General features: G+C 39.4%; 1 protein-coding gene across 4 annotated transcripts in view; it reads left to right on the top strand.

Moving 5' to 3' along the window:
- The window catches only part of LOC132378433 (solute carrier family 12 member 7-like), a 264,974-nt gene that overhangs the window by 208,385 nt on the left and 35,431 nt on the right, over positions 1 to 21,158 (top strand). For all 4 annotated transcript variants that reach the window (XM_059945350.1, XM_059945348.1, XM_059945349.1 and 1 more), the window contains exons 9-18: positions 2,212 to 2,379; positions 2,577 to 2,675; positions 4,672 to 4,729; positions 6,215 to 6,389; positions 8,158 to 8,276; positions 9,610 to 9,708; positions 9,983 to 10,102; positions 10,225 to 10,329; positions 13,499 to 13,667; positions 16,328 to 16,523. In XM_059945350.1, the coding sequence (XP_059801333.1) occupies positions 2,212 to 2,379; positions 2,577 to 2,675; positions 4,672 to 4,729; positions 6,215 to 6,389; positions 8,158 to 8,276; positions 9,610 to 9,708; positions 9,983 to 10,102; positions 10,225 to 10,329; positions 13,499 to 13,667; positions 16,328 to 16,523 (1,308 nt within the window). The remainder of the gene's footprint in view (positions 1 to 2,211; positions 2,380 to 2,576; positions 2,676 to 4,671; positions 4,730 to 6,214; positions 6,390 to 8,157; positions 8,277 to 9,609; positions 9,709 to 9,982; positions 10,103 to 10,224; positions 10,330 to 13,498; positions 13,668 to 16,327; positions 16,524 to 21,158) is intronic.

Below are 21,158 nucleotides of genomic sequence, written 5' to 3'. Positions count from 1 at the left end.
TCAGGGGTCTGGGACCCCCTACTCTTTGTGATTTTTACAAATGACCTGGAAGAATTGGAGGGATGGGTTAGTAAATTTGCTGATGACACAAAAGTTGAGGATGTTGTGGATAGTGTGGAGGGCTGTCAAAGGTTACAGTGGGACATCGATAAGATGCAAAACTGGGCTGAGAAGTGGCAGATGGAATTTAGCCCAGGTAAGTGTGAGGTGGTTCATTTTGGTAGGTCAATATGATGGCAGAATATAGCGTTAATGGTAAGACTTTTGGCAGTATAGAGAATCAGACGGATCTTGGGGTCTGAGTCCATAGGACATTCAAAGCTGCTGTGCAAGTTGATTGTGGTTAAGAAGGCATATGGTGCATTGGCCTTCATCAACCATGGGAGAGGTAATGTTACAGCTATGTAAGACCCTGGTCAGACCCCACTTGGAGTACTGTGCTCAGTTCTAGTCACCTCACTACAGGAAGGATGTGGAAACTGTAGAAAGGGTGCAGAGAAGATTTACAAGGATGTTGCCTGGATTGGGGAGCATGCCTTATGAGAATAGGTTGAGTGAACTTGGCCTTTTCTCCTTGGAGCGGCAGAAGATGAAAAGTGACCTGATAGGGGTGTATAAGATAATGAGAGGCATTGATCGTGTGGATAGTCAGAGGCTTTTTCCCAGGGCTGAAATGACTAACACGAGAGGGCACAGTTTTAAGGTGCTTGGAAGTAGGTACAGAGGAGACGTTAGGGCTAAGTTTTTTAACACAGAGTGGTGAGTGTGTGCAATGGGCTTCCAGCAATGGTGGTGGAGGCAAATAGGATAGGATCTTTTAAGAGACTCCTGGATATGTACATGGAGCTTAGAAAAATAGAGGGCTATGGGTAACCCTAGGTAATTTCTAAAGTAAATACTTATTCGGCACAGCATTGTGGGCTGAAGGGCCTGTATTGTGCTGTAGGTTTTCTATTTTTTTATGTTTCCTATTGCAGGATGACCAAAACTGATTTCCAAATACTGCCTCGCCAACTTCTTGTACAATTACAACATAACATCCCATTCCTGTTTTGTATGCAGTGTCGTGAGAAGACAATAAATTGTTTTTGAGATTTCTTGGGAGACAATTGATAGTGCTTTAGTCTGAAACTCTCCTGGGTTTGAATGAAATAATTAATGAAGTAGATCATGGAAATCATAATTTTGACAGTAGGTAAGCTTTTAAGTGTCACTAGTTCTGAATTTTGATCTGCTCTTCACTCCATTAGTAATGAGATAGGGTAGGAGGCATGCTGCATTTGTTTTTAATAATATTTTAAAAAATGTGTTTCAAGGTCTTTTCTCAAAAGTAGCAGGAGAAAATTTGTAACCTTCGGTGATACTGAAGGATTACTCCACCGGTCTGGATGGTTTACCTCTGAGCTTTAATTAGGCTTGGCAAATGAGCACCTAGAATGTCAAATGCTCTTGTAATTCTGTCAAAACTGTCGAATATGTTTACTAACACCTTTAATGTAGTAAAAGTTGAGTGTATTTAAATATGTTCCACTACATATGGAAATCAAAGATATGTTAAATCAAGTGAGTGGCTAAGTTGTGAATCTCTTAGTTTATGAACTTGAACATAGAACAGCACCGGAACAAGGCTTTTGATCACTGTGTATATTGAATAGAGGGATATGGACTATGATGCCAATCTGACTAAATCCAATGCCTGTCCATGGTTCATATCTCTCTAGTCCCTGCTTGTTCATTTGTATCTAAGTACCTCTGAACATTGCTATTATATCTTCTTCCGTCACCTCACCGGTAATGGTGGAATAGGACCTGGCCCACTGGCTAGAACTGGCAGAGCATAAAGAGCTTGGAGGCTTATAAGACTAATAGATGCTTTGCGATTCATGTTTGAATACAGCACTCTGTTTAAAATGTTGCCTTTTGATATATTCTGTCACAGTAGCAATGAACTCAAAGGGATTACTTTTAACTCACCTGGTATCTATTTCCCTGGTGTTTTATTTTGAAATTTCCAGTGGAGTAATTTGGAAGTAACATTGGTTTCTCTGTAAAATGAATAATGGATTCAATTCAAGCAGTCAAGTTTGGTTGCAGAAACCTCAGAGAATGAGAAGTCATTTTGTACAAATGTTGTTTCTCTCTATTATAAACAGGCAGTTCCTTAACCAAAACTTTCATGGTATTTCACCCCCACCCCTTGTTTTCACTTAGACAATATTTGGAGTCATTATGGATCCCATGGAGAAATGCTGGAAAAACCAGGACTGCCATCTATACCTGCCGCAGAAGCTGAAGCAAATACAGGGCTGCCATATGTGTTCAGTGACATAGCGACCTACTTCACCATGCTTGTTGGCATCTATTTCCCCTCTGTGACAGGTGAGGGTCTATGGCTGGGAAGTTGCCGGAGAACGTACAAATACCACACAGTCCCATGTTTAATGTGTAATCCTGATTATTTCCTTTAACACTCTTTTCCTTAATCCACTAGTTAAATTGTATAAAGATTGGGGTGTGCATAATTTTAATTTATATCACACTTGATTTTGACCAAGATTCTTTTCTTCCCTCAACAGGTATCATGGCAGGTTCAAATAGGTCTGGAGACCTCAAAGATGCACAGAAATCCATCCCTACTGGAACATTACTAGCAATTATTACAACTTCTTTCATTTGTATCCTTATTCTGGGAAATGATCTTCCAAAGCTGAAATATGCTGTAGAAATTTTGAAGAAATCTAGTTAGCTGTCACATTGGGTTGAAGATTATAAAGTTGTAAAATTCAGTTCAGTAGATCTAGTAACTTGTGGACTGATACCTGGCACATCAATGAAACCCTGAAAAATTGAACCTAACCATTTGACTAATGTCATTGAAAGAAGGGAACTTGATACTTCAACCCAAATTTCAAGTCAACATAACTACTTTCTAGCCATCTGTGAAGTATAATTTTTATAATGGCAGTATAATATAAGCACTAGGAATACATTTAATTATTTTATCTATGATGTAATATGTTGAATGTGATAGATTTGGCTCATTGACTGTGTCTGCACACATAGATGTGCCAGATATGGAGGGCCAGATTAGTTTTCAGCTCTCCCTTGGGAATTAGGTTTCAAGGCAATGATGACTGTGCCCCCGACCCAAAAAGCTTCACCTCCTGTCAAATACGGAGGTATCTTCACCATTTAGCATTTTTACTATTTTATCTTTGATGTTTAGAGACACTGAGTTATATAAAAAATATACATCACTGAGCTAGCAAATTATTAAAGTCATTAAAATAAAACAACACATTTTCTTCTCCATGTCAGAAACCCCTATTTAAATGAATGGGTTGCTGCTGTTCTGGTAGGGCTGGAAAAGCAAGGCTGCATAAGGCACTGGTGAGACCTCACTTCGAATATTGTGAACAGTTCTGGGGCCCTTATTTAAGAATGGATGTGCTGACATTGGAGAGGATTCAGAGGTGGTTCACGAGAATGATACCGGGAATGAAAGAGTTATCATATGAGCAGTGATTGAAGCCTGTACTCATTGGAATTTAGAAGAATGAGGGGTAGGGATCTCATTGAAACCTATTGAATGTTGAAAGGCCTCAATAGAGTGAATGTGAAAAGGATATTTTCTTTGGTGAAGAAGTCTAGGACCAGACGGCACGGCCTCAAAATAGAGGTACTTCATTTAGAACAGAGATGAGAAGAAATTACTTCACCAGAGGGTAGTGAATCTGTGGAATGCGCTGCCACAGGCAGCTGTAGAGGCCAGGTCACTGGGTGTATTGAAGGCAGAGTTTTATAGGGTCTTGATTAGTCAGGGCGTGAAATGTTATGGGGAGGAGGCAGGAGAATAGGGTTGAGAGGGAAATGGATCAGCCATGATGAAATGACGGAGCAGACTCAGTGGGCCAAATGGCCTATTTCTGTTCCTAGGTCTTATGATCTAATTCCTTGCTCATCTGGTGGAACAGCATAGTCTCTGTTCTTTAGTCAGGGATGAATATAAAATTTGTCCAGCACCAGGAGGTTCCCCCGTCACCAGTTGTGATGGTCTCCGAGATGTTTTGCATTGATGAATAGCAATCTCTTACTGACAATCCATTACTCTATCATCTGTGACTTATGAATATTTTTCAGTAGCAAGAAGAAAATAATAAGGACTTGATTTTTTTCAGTTTTTACAGATTTGGAGAACAAAACCAATTTTTATTTCATTGATAAAACTCCCAGCAATAAATGTCAACTAACCAGAACACACATTTTGCTTAAAGCTTGCTGCATGTTGCTATCCATGTGCCTATGGAGTGTTAATCAAACCCACTTGTTTATGAGCTGCATTCGTCAACAGTGTGACAATAGTTAACAGCTGGCTAATGATAACATTCAGTAATGTAATGAGATTTTGAGCTTTCGTCCTTGCCTATTTCCAATTCACTTTGATTCATAGATGTGAAGGTTATAAATTTTAACAAATTATAATAATAACTTTGGTAAACACTATTAATAACAACTGAAAGAGAAACATCCAAGCTCTAGGAATACTAATATGAAAATCATTTTAGTTGCTGTAGAGAATTTTGATTGTGATTGTTTTTCCTTCAGAGATTCTAATTAGAAGTATAACTAACCTAAGTTACATGACTTTATTTCCTTAATAATCAACAAAAGATTTGTCATGCATTATCTTGTTTGGTGCTTGCATTGAAGGTGTCCTTTTGAGGGACAAGTAAGTGATACGTACAAATTTATGCCAATATCTAGTAAAGTGATATTTTAAAATCAGTGTGCCAATTTTTATTGGATTATTAAGTGTCTTAGCCTACACAGAGCATTGAGTCCTTGGGGCTCTCTTAATTTTAGTCCTTCAATCTGAACCCTCAGCAATAAATATCCCCCTCTAAAAACATCTGCTCAGGCTTCTTGCTACTGTTTCAATACCGGGTGCAAATCAAACCCTTCTTCTGTTCTCTTAGGAAGGAACTGTCACAGTTTAGTGTCAAGAAGCTGTCAGTCAAGTTGAGGCAGGTGTTGCAGCCGCTTAGTATTGACATGGTGAAAATTACTTTATCTGTTTATAATTCTCTGGATGTGTTTTTGTGTTTTTTTAAATGCCTGTCTAACTGTCATGAATTCCTAGGTATTCATGGCTCTGAGTCACTTGGATCATACAAGGACTTCTGAGAAATTTTGTGAACTACCAGAAATACCACAAAATTTTTACTTTTAAGTGAATGGCTGGGTGTAATTTTTAGATAATGATAAGCTGATCAACAAACATAATTTAAAATCTTTGATGTAGGTTTGAAACCATCACAGGCTTTAAATGTTCTATGGAAAATTATGGAGATCCCTAAGACTAATAGCTTTTTTATTTTTTGTTGTTTAGTTCAGCATTTAATATATACCAATATCATAATGATAGATTGATTGCAATAACATAATTTCTATTTTTGCTAATGCTTTGCTGAAGGAAAATAGGTTGAAATATTATGCCCTAATCTAGTTTATTCTGTGAAGTTCCAGCCAACTAGCTAACAGCTGAGATTCTAAATAGAGAACCATGTTTGTAATGGTTATTATTGCATTCTTAACAGGAACCCTTGTCATTCTGATGGCGTAGAATATCTGAAACCTGTCAGCATGATAGGTTTTCAGCCACTCCTCAAGGTTTAATGCTAGGACAAAACAATCTTGTGCACCATAGTTGCTTTTCAAATATATAAAACAAATTAAATACGTAACAATATGGATCTAATGTAGGCAAATTAGCTTTACAACTCCATCCTAGTGAGGTGGAATAGGTAGCTGCCAAGATCTGAGTCAAGCTGAAATGATGTGAGTGAACAGTGCTTTTTAACAGTGGGCTCCCTTTCTCCCCTCTACCCAAATTCCTTAGTGACTTTTTCCCCTGGAAATTCAGGGTGGAAATCTGAAAATCCCCACAGTAAATTGCTCAATACAGGCTCACTAGAAGTTATTTGGTGAGAATTTCATTGTTGTTGCCACCAGATGTATTTTGATGCTATGTTCATGAGCAACTTAAATGCTTTTGAACTCGCCTTCATTTACTGAGGCTCGTGTTGATGTGAATGCAACAATTACCCATGACCTTATTGTTCTGCTTTCCTGTACAACTATTTGATCAATTTACTGCTTTTACTTCCCATGTTTTTAAAAGTTTGCTTTTAAAAGAGTCCACTTTTGTTCTCAGGTTTGGCGAGTCTGTAAATGGCAACCTTGTAATTGGGATTCTGGCTTGGCCTTCTCCCTGGGTTATAGTGATTGGTTCTTTCTTCTCAACATGTGGTGCTGGTCTCCAGAGTCTCACTGGGGCCCCTCGTTTAATGCAGGCTATTGCCCGCGATGGCATAGTTCCCTTCCTACGGGTAAGTGTAAATAATTATATGAAAGTTATATTAAAGCTGAGCTGAGGATTTTAACAACAGAACTTTACAGAATGTTTTGGAAATACTAAAAGCATTTCATTATAAGACTGGAAAGTCAAAGACATAGGGGTAGAATTAGGCTATTCCAGCTGTGCCATTTAATAGTGGCTGCTTTATTTTCCCTCTCAATTCCATTCTCCTACCTTCTTTCTGTAACCTTTGACACTCTTACTAATCAGAAACTTAGCAACCTTCACTTTAAGTATAAATAATGACTTGCCTCCACAGTTATCAGTGGCAATATATCACACAGATTCATCACCCTCTGGCTAAAGAAACTCCTCATTTAAAGAAATGTCCCTCTGGCACTAGACTCCCTCACTATGGGAAACATCCCTCCATGCTCACTCTATAGGCCTTTCAATATTCAGTACATTTCAATGAGGTCTTCTTCATTCTTCTAAATTCCAGTGAGTACTGGCCCAGAGACATCAGATGCTCCTCATACAACACTTCCATTCTCATAAAACTCCTTTGGACCCTCTCGAATGCCAGTATATCCTTTCTTATATCTGTGTCCCAAAACTGCTGACAATTCTCCAAACATGGTCAGATCAATCCCTTATAAAATCTCAGTTACATCTTTGTTGTTATATTGTAGTCCTTCCAAAATGAATGCCAACAAAGCATTTGCCTTCTTTACAATCTGCAAGTTCACTGTTAGAATCGTGCACTAGAACTCCCAATTCTCTAAGCACCTCCAATTTCTAAATTCACTCCCCATTTAGAAAATAGTCTGCACCTTTATTCATTTTGTAAAAGTGAATTACCATACACTTCCCCTGCACTGTATTCCATCTGCCACTTCTTTGCCCAAACTCCTAATCTGTCCATATTTCTGCAGATTCCTTTCTTCCTCAATACCACTTGCCCCTCCACCTATCTTTGTATTATCCACAAACCTATCAGTTCTGCCATCCAGATTGTTAAATTATGATGTGAAAAGTAGCCAACCCAACACTAGCATCCACTAGTCATCGGCAGCCAACCAGAAAAGGCCTCCTTTATTTCCATTCTTGGCCTTCTGTTAGTCAGCAATCTTTTGTCCATGCTGGTGTCTTTCCATGGGCCTTTATCTTGTTTAACAGCCTCGTGTACTATACCTAGAAACGCCAGCCATTGCTGCTCTACTGTCATCCCTACTATTGTCCCCCTACAATCAACTTTGGGTAGTTCCTCTCTCATGCCCCTGTAGTTATATATCGATACTTCCGATTTTAACTTCTCCCTATAGGCATGGATAGTATCTGATATTTGGTAAAAGAATTAAGAAAGGCGTAAAATCTATGAAGAATCCTCAAAGTGGAGTGGTTACAACAAAAAAAGCTACTGGAAGAACCCAGTGGTTTCTGAAGTGGTATCCTGTACAGATGGTGTTTGACTTGCTGAGTTCTTGTGGTCTTTTTTTTTTGTTGCAAGTTCCAGTTTCTTGTGCTTTTAGGTTGAGCCATCACAAATAGAGCATTGACTATTTTTCTATATCTCCCCGATTTTTGCTGGCACTTTACAAAACACAACCAGAGTATGTATGCAGAGTAAGCTTCAAACGTTTGTGCTGCATGCCAGATCTGTAATTCAAAGTTCTAAGTAAATTTATTTTAAAAGTACGTATATGTCACCATATACTATCCTGAGATTCATTCAATTATATATTTTATATTTACATTTAGGGATTTTTATGTTTGATTTCACCACATTTTAAAAACAGGTCTTTGGCCATGGAAAAGCTAACGGTGAACCAACGTGGGCCCTCCTTCTCACTGCTGGTATTTGCGAAATTGGGATTTTGATTGCATCCCTTGATAGTGTGGCTCCCATTCTTTCCATGTAAGTATTGTATTTTTGTTTCTAGCTTTAACTTCAATAAGTCTTTTGTTTCGAACTTGTAATTCAGTGGTTGTTCACCATTCACATGCCCAGAGCCAATGATACTTGATCCTTCTGAGGTCATCTTGGAGTATGTGGTTTGTAGGCACGTGGTTTTTCTCCTCATAATTTACTGCCTTTTGACTCCTATAGAGTTTCAAATACGTTTGACAGTAACTTGCTAATGTAGACAATGCACTCAATGTGAAGAATGTCTAGTGTGTGTAGAAATTGTTCTCCATAAACAGTGATGGACTACAAAAGAACATTTTTGAGAAGGACATGCTAAGCATGCAATGAGCATTAGATATAGAAAAGCAGCTTTTAAAGAGGAGAGGGTTAAAATAGAGTGATCTAGGGGTGAAGTTTCTGCTGCCTGAAAGGAATGAAGGAGGTGGGTTTGGAAGATGTGTCTTGTTGCACAAAGGACTAGCATAAGTGGTACAGGGTTTAGGTTGAAGATATTCACAAATGATCTTGCATAGCTCAGAACTAGTGTAACTTTAATCCTTTACTGTCTCAGATCATCCAGAATTGCCAAATCGGGAATTAAGGGAAAAGTTTTCATACTGTGTGGAATATTAATGCATTATGTGTATGAAAGTAGCATTAAAAGTTGAAACATTGCAAGAAATGGATACTTCATAGAGTCATACAGCACAGAAACAGGCACTTCAACTACTAAATCTGTACCAACCATCAAGAACACTCTTCACATGGATCCTGTGTCATTTCCTACTCACTCCCACTTACTCTGTCCATGTTTTACCACTTGCCTGCATGGCAAGGGTAGTTCTCAACCTGCATGCATTTGAGATGAAAAGGGAAACCAGAGCTCCTAGAACAAACCCACCAAATTACAGGGACAATGTGCATTAGTATTCAGATTGAACTGGCTCACTAGAATTGAGACGGTAGCTCTACCATTGTGTTGTACTACAGTGTATGCTAATAAGTTAACACTGTGCTTGCAGAGTGAAGATCAAACAAAGCTCAAGTCTTGTTGATCCTCAATGTGACATTGCCGAATAGGCTAGTTTGGACTAAAACAATACATTACTACAAGGTGTCCATTCAATTTTCACTCAATGTACTTGGAGGGTTACTGTGGGAGCCAATTCCATTTGGAGAAAAAGTATTTGATCCAGTGACAGAAGGATGAACATGGGAACAGTAACACCTAGAATATAAGTAGTGTAAAGTGGACAAAGTTAGATATAGTGAAACTGAAAGAGCCCGTAGGTAGCATGGATTGAATCATTTTAATATGCATACTTTTTCTTTCTTCTCTCAGGTTCTTCTTGATGTGCTACTTGTTTGTGAACCTGGCATGTGCTTTACAAACACTCTTGAGGACACCCAATTGGAGACCACGGTTCAAGTATTATCACTGGTATGGCAGAGCATAAAGAAAAGAAAATTCTTCTCAGTTATTTCTGAGTACAGCAAGCCTCTGATCCTATTCACTCTACTATCTTAGTAGAATATTCTTTTTAAATTACAGTAGGTGTAATTTGTTTGGTTTTAACTGATACTGGAATTGAAGGAATACTTTCATTGATACAGTAGCCTCAAAGTACAACATGAGATTGCATACAATCTCAAATCTTTTATATTTACCTGATCAAGGCTGTTATATATCTGACATTCTGTTATTATACCTATAGGACTTTGTCTTTCCTGGGTATGAGCTTGTGTCTTGCCTTGATGTTCATCTCTTCCTGGTATTATGCATTGGTTGCCATGTTGATAGCGGGATGCATCTACAAGTACATTGAATATCGAGGGTGAGATGGTTACTACCTTCCACAATTAAATCTAATTTTTGGATAAAAATCTGTGACAAACTAAATGACTTTCACGTGATTTGTTCTGCGCTTTTCTTAAATATAACCTAATTACTTTTCAGAGCTGAGAAAGAATGGGGTGATGGGATCAGGGGACTGTCTCTAAATGCAGCTCGATATGCTTTGCTCCGATTGGAAGATGGTCCAACTCACACTAAGAATTGGAGGTAAAATCAGAACTAGGTATTGCAGTTCTTGGTTCAGATTTTATAGTATTCAAAGTTATCTTCATAGCAGTACTTTCTGATCAGAAGTACAAACTTTGATGCCCTGCTTCTTTGCTGCATATAACGTTGTATAACTGATTTATTTTTAATAAATTAGTAATATTTTTTGGTAAATTGTTCCAAGTGAAGGGTATTATATTAATATTGAGAATTTGAACAATATCCTGTCAATGCAAACAATGTTGATTAATCAGAGTTTAATACAAAATAAAATGCATAACCCAGTGTTCTGACTTGGATAAAGATCCTTGAAAGTGTAGTTGCTAAATTTGCTGATCTCACGAAGACAAATGAGAAAGTAACTTGTGTAAAGGTTTAAGGTGGTTCAATAAGTGATTTAGGCAGATTAAGTGAATGGGCAGAGGTCTGGTGAATGAAGTATAATATTGAAAGTGTGAAATTGCCTGTAAATACAAAGTTAATTATCTAACTGGTGAAATGTTACATAGCTCTAAGTTGCAGAAGGATTCTGGAGTATGATTTGCAAAAAAGCTATTATGTTTAAAAGCCAGTAATTGGGAAAGTTAGCGGTGCTGTTATGCAAATAGTATACAATAGGGGGAAGATTACGCTTCATTTACATTGGGCATGGAATCATTGTCTAAAGTATTGGTCACCAACATTTTTAAGCCCAAGTTCCCCCACCTCAGCAAGATCGATTAGTTACACGCATGCGCACCGGGGTGGAAAATACCAGAAGTAAAACCCCATAACCCGGAAGTAGAAATTATTTATAAACACCAGGGGTACCCACCCTTTTTTGCACCGCGAACCTGTTTACTATTGACAATATCCTTGCAGACCAGCTGACGGGGTGGGTGGGGAGTGGGGTTGGTGTTAAACACAACCAGAATACAGCAATACAGGTTCCTTACATCCAGTCTATTCCGCAATTTCACGGCTCTTGGCACTTAGCTTCTGTCCCACTTGTTCACATTCTTTCCGCTGAAAAATCTCAACGCGTTTGTCTTGGACTCAAGGTGCCGAAGCCGTTTTGAGGGCTTCATTGCCTCGGACAGCCTCCCGGCTCAAACTGCAGCCTCCACCCGCCCACCGCCAGATGCCTTGGCCAGGTGCGGCTGGTCATGGGTGGGGTGAGAGGACAAGGTCAGGGCCGGAGGTCCCCATGCCAGAGTCGCGGCGTTCACAGTCCAGAGAAAGTGGCCGACTGAGCGAGGAGTGCGACAGGGCGCCTGACTGCCCCCCTTGTAGGATCTATCGGCTAACAAAAGTTTGTTTTGGTAGATGGCAGCACGGTAGCTGCTCTGATACGTACGAAACCTTAAGTCCGAATTAGGTCATCTGAATATTTTAGCACCGGGTTCCCCACGAACATTCGGTGTGCAAAACAGGTTTAGAGGCGGCGCCCATCTGTCCGCGCTCCGGGCCGGTACCAACAGCATTTCCCGCCGGCCATGCTCCAGGCCAGTATCAACGGCACTTCCCGCCGGCCACCTGAGGCCAACCAGTGATCCCTGCCGCGAGGGTATGACTGTGTTTAGGCGACTGATGACCTCACGTGGGTTCAAGTTCAACAGTGGGCGTAACAGGGAATGAGGAAAGGTGCAGCTGACTCATATTGTTTCCTCATGGCTCAGGGGTTCGGGACCATTGAATTACGTTGTGTAGTGCAGGGGAGCTACACGCATGCGCACTGGGCAGAAAGAACAAAACTAAAACCCCTCAACCCGGAAACAATCTCTCAACAGTATTTGTGTATTTATTTTTCTTTTTTTTTTCGGGATCTACTGGGAAAGTCTCAAAGATCGACCAGTCGATCACAACTGACGGGTTGGCGACCACTAATCTAAAGCAATGGTTTCCTCTTTTAAGGCAGATGTTAATGTACTGAAATCAGTTCAGAGAAAGCCTTCCAAACTGGTATCTCAAAACAGCAGGTTGTCATTTGAGGGAACATTAAACAAGCTGGGCTTGTAGACAACAATAATCGGAAAAATGAGAGAGTATTTGAGAGAAATATATAAAATTGTGAAGTTTGACAGATTGGATGCAGCGAGGATGTTTCTAATTGTGGGAGCATCTAGATCAGGGTTTCCTAAGCTTGCTTATGCCATGGACCAATGTCATTAAGCAAGGGGTCCGTAGACCCCCAGGTTGGGAACCCCTGATCGAAAGCAAGGAATTACTGTTTACAAATAAAGGGACATGCACATAATACAGAGAAGGTTAATTTTATTCTATGGCAATCCCTCTTCCTCAAATGGTGCCGGCAAGAGTCTTTGGATATTTTAAGGCATGTACGTAGGTAGATGTGTACATAGATTATTCATAAGTAAAGGGAAGTTAGATTCAGTGGGAGAGGGGTGGTCATAGCAGTGAAAGGTGACCTTAAATTCTCAATTGAAGTTACATTCAGCTTGTCCATAATCTTGTTCCAAATTTTACATACTTTTTACATGTTTTAAATATCTTTATTTGAAAAGATCTGGAGAACCTTGTTTACATTAATCGGCAAAGTTTATCTGATTAATTGGCAATTAATTTTAATGAACCACAATCGGGTAACCTAGTCAGTGGGAATAATGCTGCAAACTTGTTCTCTTGGATTTTTTTGTGGAAATCCAAGTGTAAGTTACTCCTATGCCTTGTTGTAAACTGAGTCTTTAACTAAATTGTGAGATTAGTCACAATAAATCTCATGTTAGTGGAAGCCACGGCAATATAGAATTTTGACTAGTAGCAAACTGGATTTCTTGTTATTTCAGTTAACATCATGAACTATCTGGAAACAGTATTGAACCACTTAGGGTGGTATTTGAACAATTTGGGGAAGCTATCCCTGGAGAGGGGACTTCTTTCAAAGGTAGTCTCATACCAAGGCTTTTCATAACAATGATCATGCCTGATTTAACCTGATATTGACCTAGCAACATGCCACAAATGAGACAAAATTGTTGTTAAAATGAGAGTGCCAGCTTGTTGTTAAAAGGAGCCTGCCAGCTTGTCCAGGTCATAACTAGGATTAAAGACAGAGAGGAGAGTCCCTGGCAGCCACTGGTCTTTGTTTCCTTGAGCTATTGGTTATTTTTAATAAAAATATTAAGTGGATTGTTATAAAAATACTGGGCTTTCTTTTATTTCCCCACAGACCCCAACTGTTGATTTTGCTCAACCTTGACCAAGAACAGAATGTAAAGCATCCTCGACTGCTGTCATTTACCACACAGCTCAAAGCTGGCAAGGGATTGACCATAGTTGGCTCAGTGCTGGAAGGTACATTCCTGGAGAGACACTCAGATGTGCAGAATGCCGAACAGGTAATTTTGTGACTGCACGTGCTCAGCAGTCATATTAGAAGTAACATTAGTTGAAGCTGAATTACAGGCATACTATCTTCACCAACAAACATTCAGAGATTTGTTTAATGTGCTGAATCCAATTTGATTGCAATTTCCAAAAAGGAGTTGAATATATGTGAAAGGGGAAAAGGAAAGTAAGGAACTTTGCAAATAACGGGAGTGACACTATTGGCATTGCATTCAGAGAACTGTGATGCACATGATCGATCAAATGATTTCCTGTACTCCATTACTCTGATGTATATTTTTGGGAAGGAAAGATTTCACTTTTGTACCATCATATTTTATTTGTAATGTTAGTGTTCTGAGGCAGTTTGAATCATTGATATGCTATTTCATACCAAAATGCTTCATAATGATGGTATGGCTTTTAGCCAGAAACCAAAGTCAGAAACATCTAGCAAGCAAATATAAAATAATAATAGAGAATCTTAAAAATAGTTATACAGCACAGAATGCAAGCTCTTTGGCCCAGCTTATCCATGCCAACCAAAATGGCTCCATTTGCACTGATTTTGACCCATAACCCTCTAAACCATTTGTATCTACGTTCCTGTCTAAAAGTCTTATAAGCATTGTACTCACCTTGTGAACAATGCTTTGAGTTCTATTTTTATCCAACTTGACCTTTATTACTTGCTTTTTATCATGTGCCATTCACTCAGTGCCTCACCAGCAGCCCTACGTTGGTTCCTGCTCCAGTAATACCTTTTAGTTTTGTATACTATTCATTGTCAGTACCCTTGGTAGGATCACCTTGTCCCAGCTTGGTAATCTTCCTTTCCTTTTTGCAATCAATCAAGATTCCCTCCAATTCAGGCCTTTGATGCATTTATCTGCATTAAACTGGTCTTAACGTTCCTGGTCAGGCAGCACCTGTGGAAAAAGACACAGAGTCAGCATTTAAGTTAAGTGATTTTTCATCAGATGCTCCTTGACCTGCTGAATATTTCCAACTTTTCTATGTTATTTCAAATTTCCAATGGAAAGACTTTTACATTGGACTGTTAATCTTCCCATTGATATTTGGTCAACTTCAGTTGCAGCCTGCGATAAAATTATAGAAATTCATTATAGAGAAGAAGCCATGTTGAAGTCAGCCAAAAAGACTAATCCCACATTCCAACTCTCTGTGTTGTATGTATAATGAATCTTCAAAAGTGCTCACCCAGGTACTTTTTAAATGTGATGGGCTTGTCTTGTACCACCATTCTGTCAGATAACGACATGCAAATGCACAGCACTTTTTGAGTGAAAACATTTTTCTGAAACTTTCCCTGATTGTTCCATCAATTACCTTTAAGTAAATGACCCACAGTTATTGATTTCTTTCTAGGGCAGAAAGGGAGATTGAAATGACTGACATGCCATTTTATGAAATCAAGTTTTCAGATATAGGTTTTTGGAGGGCATTATTGCATTCTCAGTCTGACTAAGAAAAGGTGTAAATCACTCCTGCTTCTGCTTTGTTTCCTCCTTGATGGTTTTTGTAATTTTCCTGCTCCTAGCCTTTCAGCCATGTTTCCCTCAAGAGATTTTGGTTATAAGGGGAAAAAAACCCCATAAGACATAGGAGCAGAATTAGGCCATATGGCCTATCCTATCTGTGCCACCATTCCATCATGGCTGATTTGTTATTCCTCTTTACCCCATTCTCTTGTGTTGTCCCCATAACCTTTGACACCTTAACTAATTCGAACCTATCAACCTCTGCTTTAAATATACCCAGTGACATAGCCTCTCAGCATCTGTGGAGCAAATTCCACAAATGAGCACTCTCTGGCTAAAGAAATTCCTCCTCATTTTTGTTCTAAAGTGATGTCCTTCTATTTTGAAGCTGTGCCCTCTGATCCTAGACTACCCACTCTAGGAAACGTCCTCTCCGCATTCATTCTATTTGGGCCTTTCAGTAGTCAATAGATTTCAATGAGATCTCCCCTCATTCTTCTAAACTCCAGTGTGTACATGCCCAGAGCCATCAAATGCTTCTTATATATTAACCCTTTCAGTGCCTCCACACTGTGTCTCCACAGGACACTCTCCACATCCTTTTTGGATAAGGTGCTCAAAAATCCTCCGTGCTGTCTGACCAATCCCTTATAAAGCCTCAACATTATATCCTTGTTTTTATATTCTAGTCCCCTGAAAATCAATGCTAACATCGCATTTGTTTTCCTTTTCACTGACACAACCTGCAAGTTAACCTTTAGGGAAGGAATCCTACACAAGGACTCCGAAGCTTGTTTGCATCTCTAATGTCTGAATTTGCTTTCCATTTTAAAAATGGTCTAAATTTTTATTCCTTAAATCCAGTGCACAACCAAACACTTCCCTGCACTGTATTCCATCTGTCATCTGATTTCTATTTTCCCCACTTTCCTTCCACTTCCAAATTGGGAAGCTCTTTGCCTTAGCAGGATTGAGTTCCTGAAGAGAATACAAGCCCAGAAGAATCCAATTTATAGAATTAGGGATTGGAATTGAAGAATTCTTTGCTGCTATGTTAGTACCTTATATGGATTGATTTGAATAAAATTTGCCTGCAATCTCAACACCAAGAAAAGGTGAAATGATTGCTTTTATACCCCTTAACTGACCCTGGTTTATTTGATTTACAGAATATTAAGGCTTTGATGGGAGTGGAGAAGACCAAAGGCTTCTGCCAAGTGGTGGTATCATCCAACCGGCGAGATGGAGTATCCCACTTGATCCAGTCCTCCGGATTGGGAGGAATGAAACACAACACTGTGCTGGTGGCGTGGCCAGAATTATGGAGACAAACAGATGGCCCAGGAGGCTGGAAAGGCTTTGTTGGTTGGTATTTATTAACTTAATATTTGTACTGTGCCACAGAGCCTCAGTGATGATTTAATTACCTTACTGTAATGCATTTAAAAAGACACAAATTTGGGGATGATCTGAGCAATGACACTGTAAAGCTATTTGCTCCAGCTCAAGAGGGTGTGTCTTATAACTGGAAATAAGGAACATAGGAAGGGATTCTTCGTGTACAAGATAGTAGAAATCTGGAAATTATTGAATACTGGGGAATAATCAAGATTTTCCATACTAAAGCAGGTTTTTATTGAGTAAGGGTATCATGTAGTGTAAAGTGAGTAAATGATAAAGGGCACCTTATGACTTAATTAAAGATGCAATGAGATTGAGTCTCTAAATAATTTACTCCTATTCAATACCATATGTAGAATGTAATTCACTAGAACAAATTTAAGTTGTGTGGCTTACATGCACTCCATAGATCTCTGTTGCCTACTTTTCGGTCTGCATTTGTAAAAAAAACATTCACAGGAATGGGCAAATCAAATAGAATATCGATATGATTTTACATGAAAATGTGAAGCTAAATTCTGCTCCCTTCATACTGAGAATATCAGCTTAAACTGAAATCTGAGTTTCAGTAATGACATGTATGAAATTATTTTCTTCTTTGCAGTTAGATGATACGTATGCAATCCATGTTGTTTTCATTGGCTGTATTTTACATGCTTCTAACCTTGTAGAGGCATGTGAGCAGTACAGGTTGACATCTGGGGACAACCCTGCAGAAAGTGCATCTAGTTGCTTTACTCTATGTATTGCTTTACAATGCAGGGACAGGTAGAACAGTTGTCCTGCGAGTGATCATTGCTGGATGCTGCAAGGACAACTTTGACTTAACTACACAGACTGCATCTCATATTCTCCTCTTGAGTCCTCCCACTCAGTCCTTTCACCTCTTCTATCCCTAGCCCCCAGCTTGCCCCCAGTTCCTAATCTTGTTTTGCTAGCCAAGTGTACTTGCCCTTGATCCTCTCCTCACTCTTTCTCATGAAGCCTGAACCAAACCCATGATTGAATTGAAATCGCATGAATTCCCACTCAATCTGCCTAGTCGCCTTTCTTGATCCAATGGAAGCAGCAATCTCCATTCTGTCAAGCACAATGAGGTTAGTAACCCGAGCTAGCCACTGGTCACAATTTGGTCCAAGACCCCTGCCTTCTCTTACCTCCACTTTTGTCTTGAGCATTACCAGTCTTCAGAAAGGGACACCATGGCTGAAATGATTTCTGCACAATTCTGCTGCATCCACCAGCTATCTCCCTTCTTAAGATTAGTTTAGATTCAACTTTATTGTCGTTGTGCCGAGTGCAGATAAAAAGCCAAATGAAATGCAGTTAACATCTAACCAGAACTGTGAATAAAAAGTAAGTGCTACAGCACACAAATATAAAAGTACTGAGACAGTACTGAGGTTCAGCAGGGTCATAGCCTCAGGGACAAATCTCTTCCTGTGCCTGCTGGTGCGGGAGCGGAGGCTCCTGTAACGCCTACTGGATAGGAGGAGAGTCCATGATTATGGTGAGATGCATCCTTGATAATGCTTTTCGCCCAGCCCAGGTAGTGTTTATGTTAGATGTTCTCACTGGTGGGCAATTGAGTGCCAATAATCCGCTGGGCAGTTTTCACCACACGCTGGAGTGCTTTGCAGTCTGATAGGGATAATTGACATACCACACTGAGTTGCAGTTGGTGAGTATGCTCTCAATGATACAGCAGTAAAAGTCTGTCAGTATCCTGGGACAGAGGTGAGCTTTCTTGATGCTCTGCAGAAAATAAAGGCACTGTTGCCTTTTACTGCCTTCTCTTTTCAAGGCATTTTACTATCCTTTTACCAATTTTCACATCCAGGATGAAAAGGAATCCTTTGAAGCAGTGAATCACTTGATCCTTTTTCAATTCAGTGTTCCCTATTCGATGCACATAATGTACTCTTTACTCAGGAAAAAAACAACATACAGGTTGGGTGCTTTGCAGAGCACCTGTATTGAGTCTGAGTTTTGTGTTGTCCACCACTTTAGATCTCTATCCCACTCCGTTCAGTCATACCCATCTGTGTTCTCCTGCAATGTTAAAAGCTTGAGAAATTGTGTCTCTTCCATCAGGCATATTGCAGCTTTCTGGACTCAATATAAATTTAAGACCTTTAATTCCAAATTGGTTTATCTGTCACATGTATATCGAAACATACAGTGAAATACTTTGTTTGCATCAACAACTAACAAAATCCAATAAGTGCTGAGGGCCATGCTTCCAGTGCCAACACTGCATGCCTGCAATTTACTAACCTTAATTCTTCTGGTGATTCACTTTCTCTGTGTATCAAACAGGCCATTTCTACCATTGGTCATCCATCTGTATCATTGACTCGGAATTCATCCTCTCTTTTAGCGTATGACCTAATTAGTAGACCCCACAACTGTATGTTTTGCACTTTCACTCTTTATGTAGAAATTTGCATTCTAATTGCTGTCATACAGATTTTAAGTTTCTTGATTTGTGTTATTTCTTGCTAATTGTCTTCATTAATCATCAAACAGACTGATTCATTAACAGTTAAGCCCCCAAAACCCTGGGCTTGCCTAAACAAAAATATTGTCTTCATCCTTTTCATTCCTCTCCCACTCTTCCTGGAAGTTAGTAAATTGTTTGCTCTTTTGTAGTTGTAATGAAAGGTCTGTAGCCTGAAATGTTAACATGATTCTGTTTCCCCAAATGATGTTGCCTTGACCTGTTGTTTCCAGCATTTTCTGCTTTTGTTTCTGACGTCCATCATCTCAGTTTTATTTTGATGTTTCTGAATTTCGAGACCATTGTTTCTAAATCTCTCCAGTCCTGTTAACGGTTCAGTGCCCATTTTTACATTGGAGAAGTAACAGACGGGTACAAGTGAATCTACACAATTTAAAGTAGACAAAAGATCATAGCACAGCAAACCAATGTTGTTATGGACCTTCTGTTGAGCTTTTCATTGATTCCCATTGCATACTGTGCAACTTCCAAAGGGTAATATCGTGAAGCCCAGGGTTGGAGCAGAACTTGTAGTAGAGGACTATTCAAGGTGTGAGGAAGGGGAGATCTGGAAATTGGAGGGTAAAAGTGCCTGAAAGTAAAGGTGTGAAAGGGATGAAGGGTCTTTCAATACGAGGTCATTAGTAGAGGTGAAGGAATTAAGGGAACAATACAGGCTACGGCGAAAAGTGGTTAAATTAGAAAAACTAAAAAGAGATCTTCCTGTTTGGGCCCTTGGTGTTGGGCTGGTACCTGCTCAGAGAGATTTACTTTAAGTCGGGCTGCAGAGGGAGCAGTGCTGTGAAACATGCTTATTCTGGGCGTGTCCAACAACAGATGCACTTCAGAACAACGTGACCTAATTTTCCAGGCAATATGCCAAAGGATCAGTGCACAAGGGAACAGTGTCAATCTGAGAGTAACTGATGTGGATATTGGACTGCAAGATTGAACGACAACAGGAAGTGCCCAGTTGAACATCCGGATTGGAGCAATTTGATTTCAGTACAGTCATGGTTGCGTTATATTGCAGGAGTGTGATTTTTCAGACACATCATGACTATTTCTCCAGCAATAAGCATCTGTTAGCTTGACAAATTATCCCTGGTCAGGAAATGTAGCAAATGGTAGCAGTAGTGAATTATACTCTTGTTTCAATGGAACTGAATTTTAAGTGTTTTGTGGTTCAAAGGAACAGCACAGCATGCTATCCAATTTAATACCGAATGTAGAATTACTAATTGAAGAATTTTTTGACATTTGTGATAGCTTTGGGAGATCTTTGGATAAATAATATGATGTGAATGGTTTTCAAAGTAAATTTATTATCAAGGTATGTGTTATGTCACCATATATTATCCTGAGATTAATTTTCTTGCAGGCATTCACAGTAGGACAGATAAATACAATAGAATAAGTGAAAAACTACAAAGACTGACAAGCAGCCAACATACAAAAGAAGACAAACTCTGCAAATCCAAAAAATAATAATAGTAATTAATTAATTAAACTGATAACATAAGTTGTAGAGTCCTTGAAAGTGAGTCCATAAGTTGTGTTTAATGTGTTGAGTGAAGTTGTTCACGTTGGCTCAGGAGCCTTATAGTTGAAGGGTAATAACTGTTTCTGAACTTGGTGTTAAGGGACATAAGGCTCCTGTACCTCATTCATGATGGTTGCAACGGGTGGAGAGCAAGGCCTGGATGGTGGGGGTCCTTGATGATGGGTGGTGCTTTCTTGTGGCAGCACTCTTTGTAGATGTGCTCAGTGATGGAGAAGGCTTTTCTTGTGATGTCAAGATACTGTCCACTGTGCATCTATAGAAGTTTGTCAAAATTTTACCTGACATGCCAAATCTGTGCCAACTGCTAAGAAAGTAAATTTGCTGCCATGCTTCGATATGGCACTTACTCATGTTCACAATCCAGAACTCTTCCCAATGACTAGTGTTCATGTGTGAAGGAGTAAAGGCTGTCATTTTTTAAGGGATCTCAACCAATCCATTTCCATAACCCTTTAGTACACTTTCCACATTGTAAGGGTGTGGGACTTAGTGAAGATCTTGGAACTTCGTACCATACTCAATTGGTCAGTTCAAG

The sequence above is a fragment of the Hypanus sabinus genome, chromosome 20 (assembly GCF_030144855.1).
Source record: "Hypanus sabinus isolate sHypSab1 chromosome 20, sHypSab1.hap1, whole genome shotgun sequence".
Classification (NCBI taxonomy): Eukaryota; Metazoa; Chordata; class Chondrichthyes; order Myliobatiformes; family Dasyatidae; genus Hypanus; species Hypanus sabinus.
The sequence above is the reverse complement of the archived record's forward strand: the minus strand, read 5'-3'. Positions and strand labels throughout refer to the sequence as shown.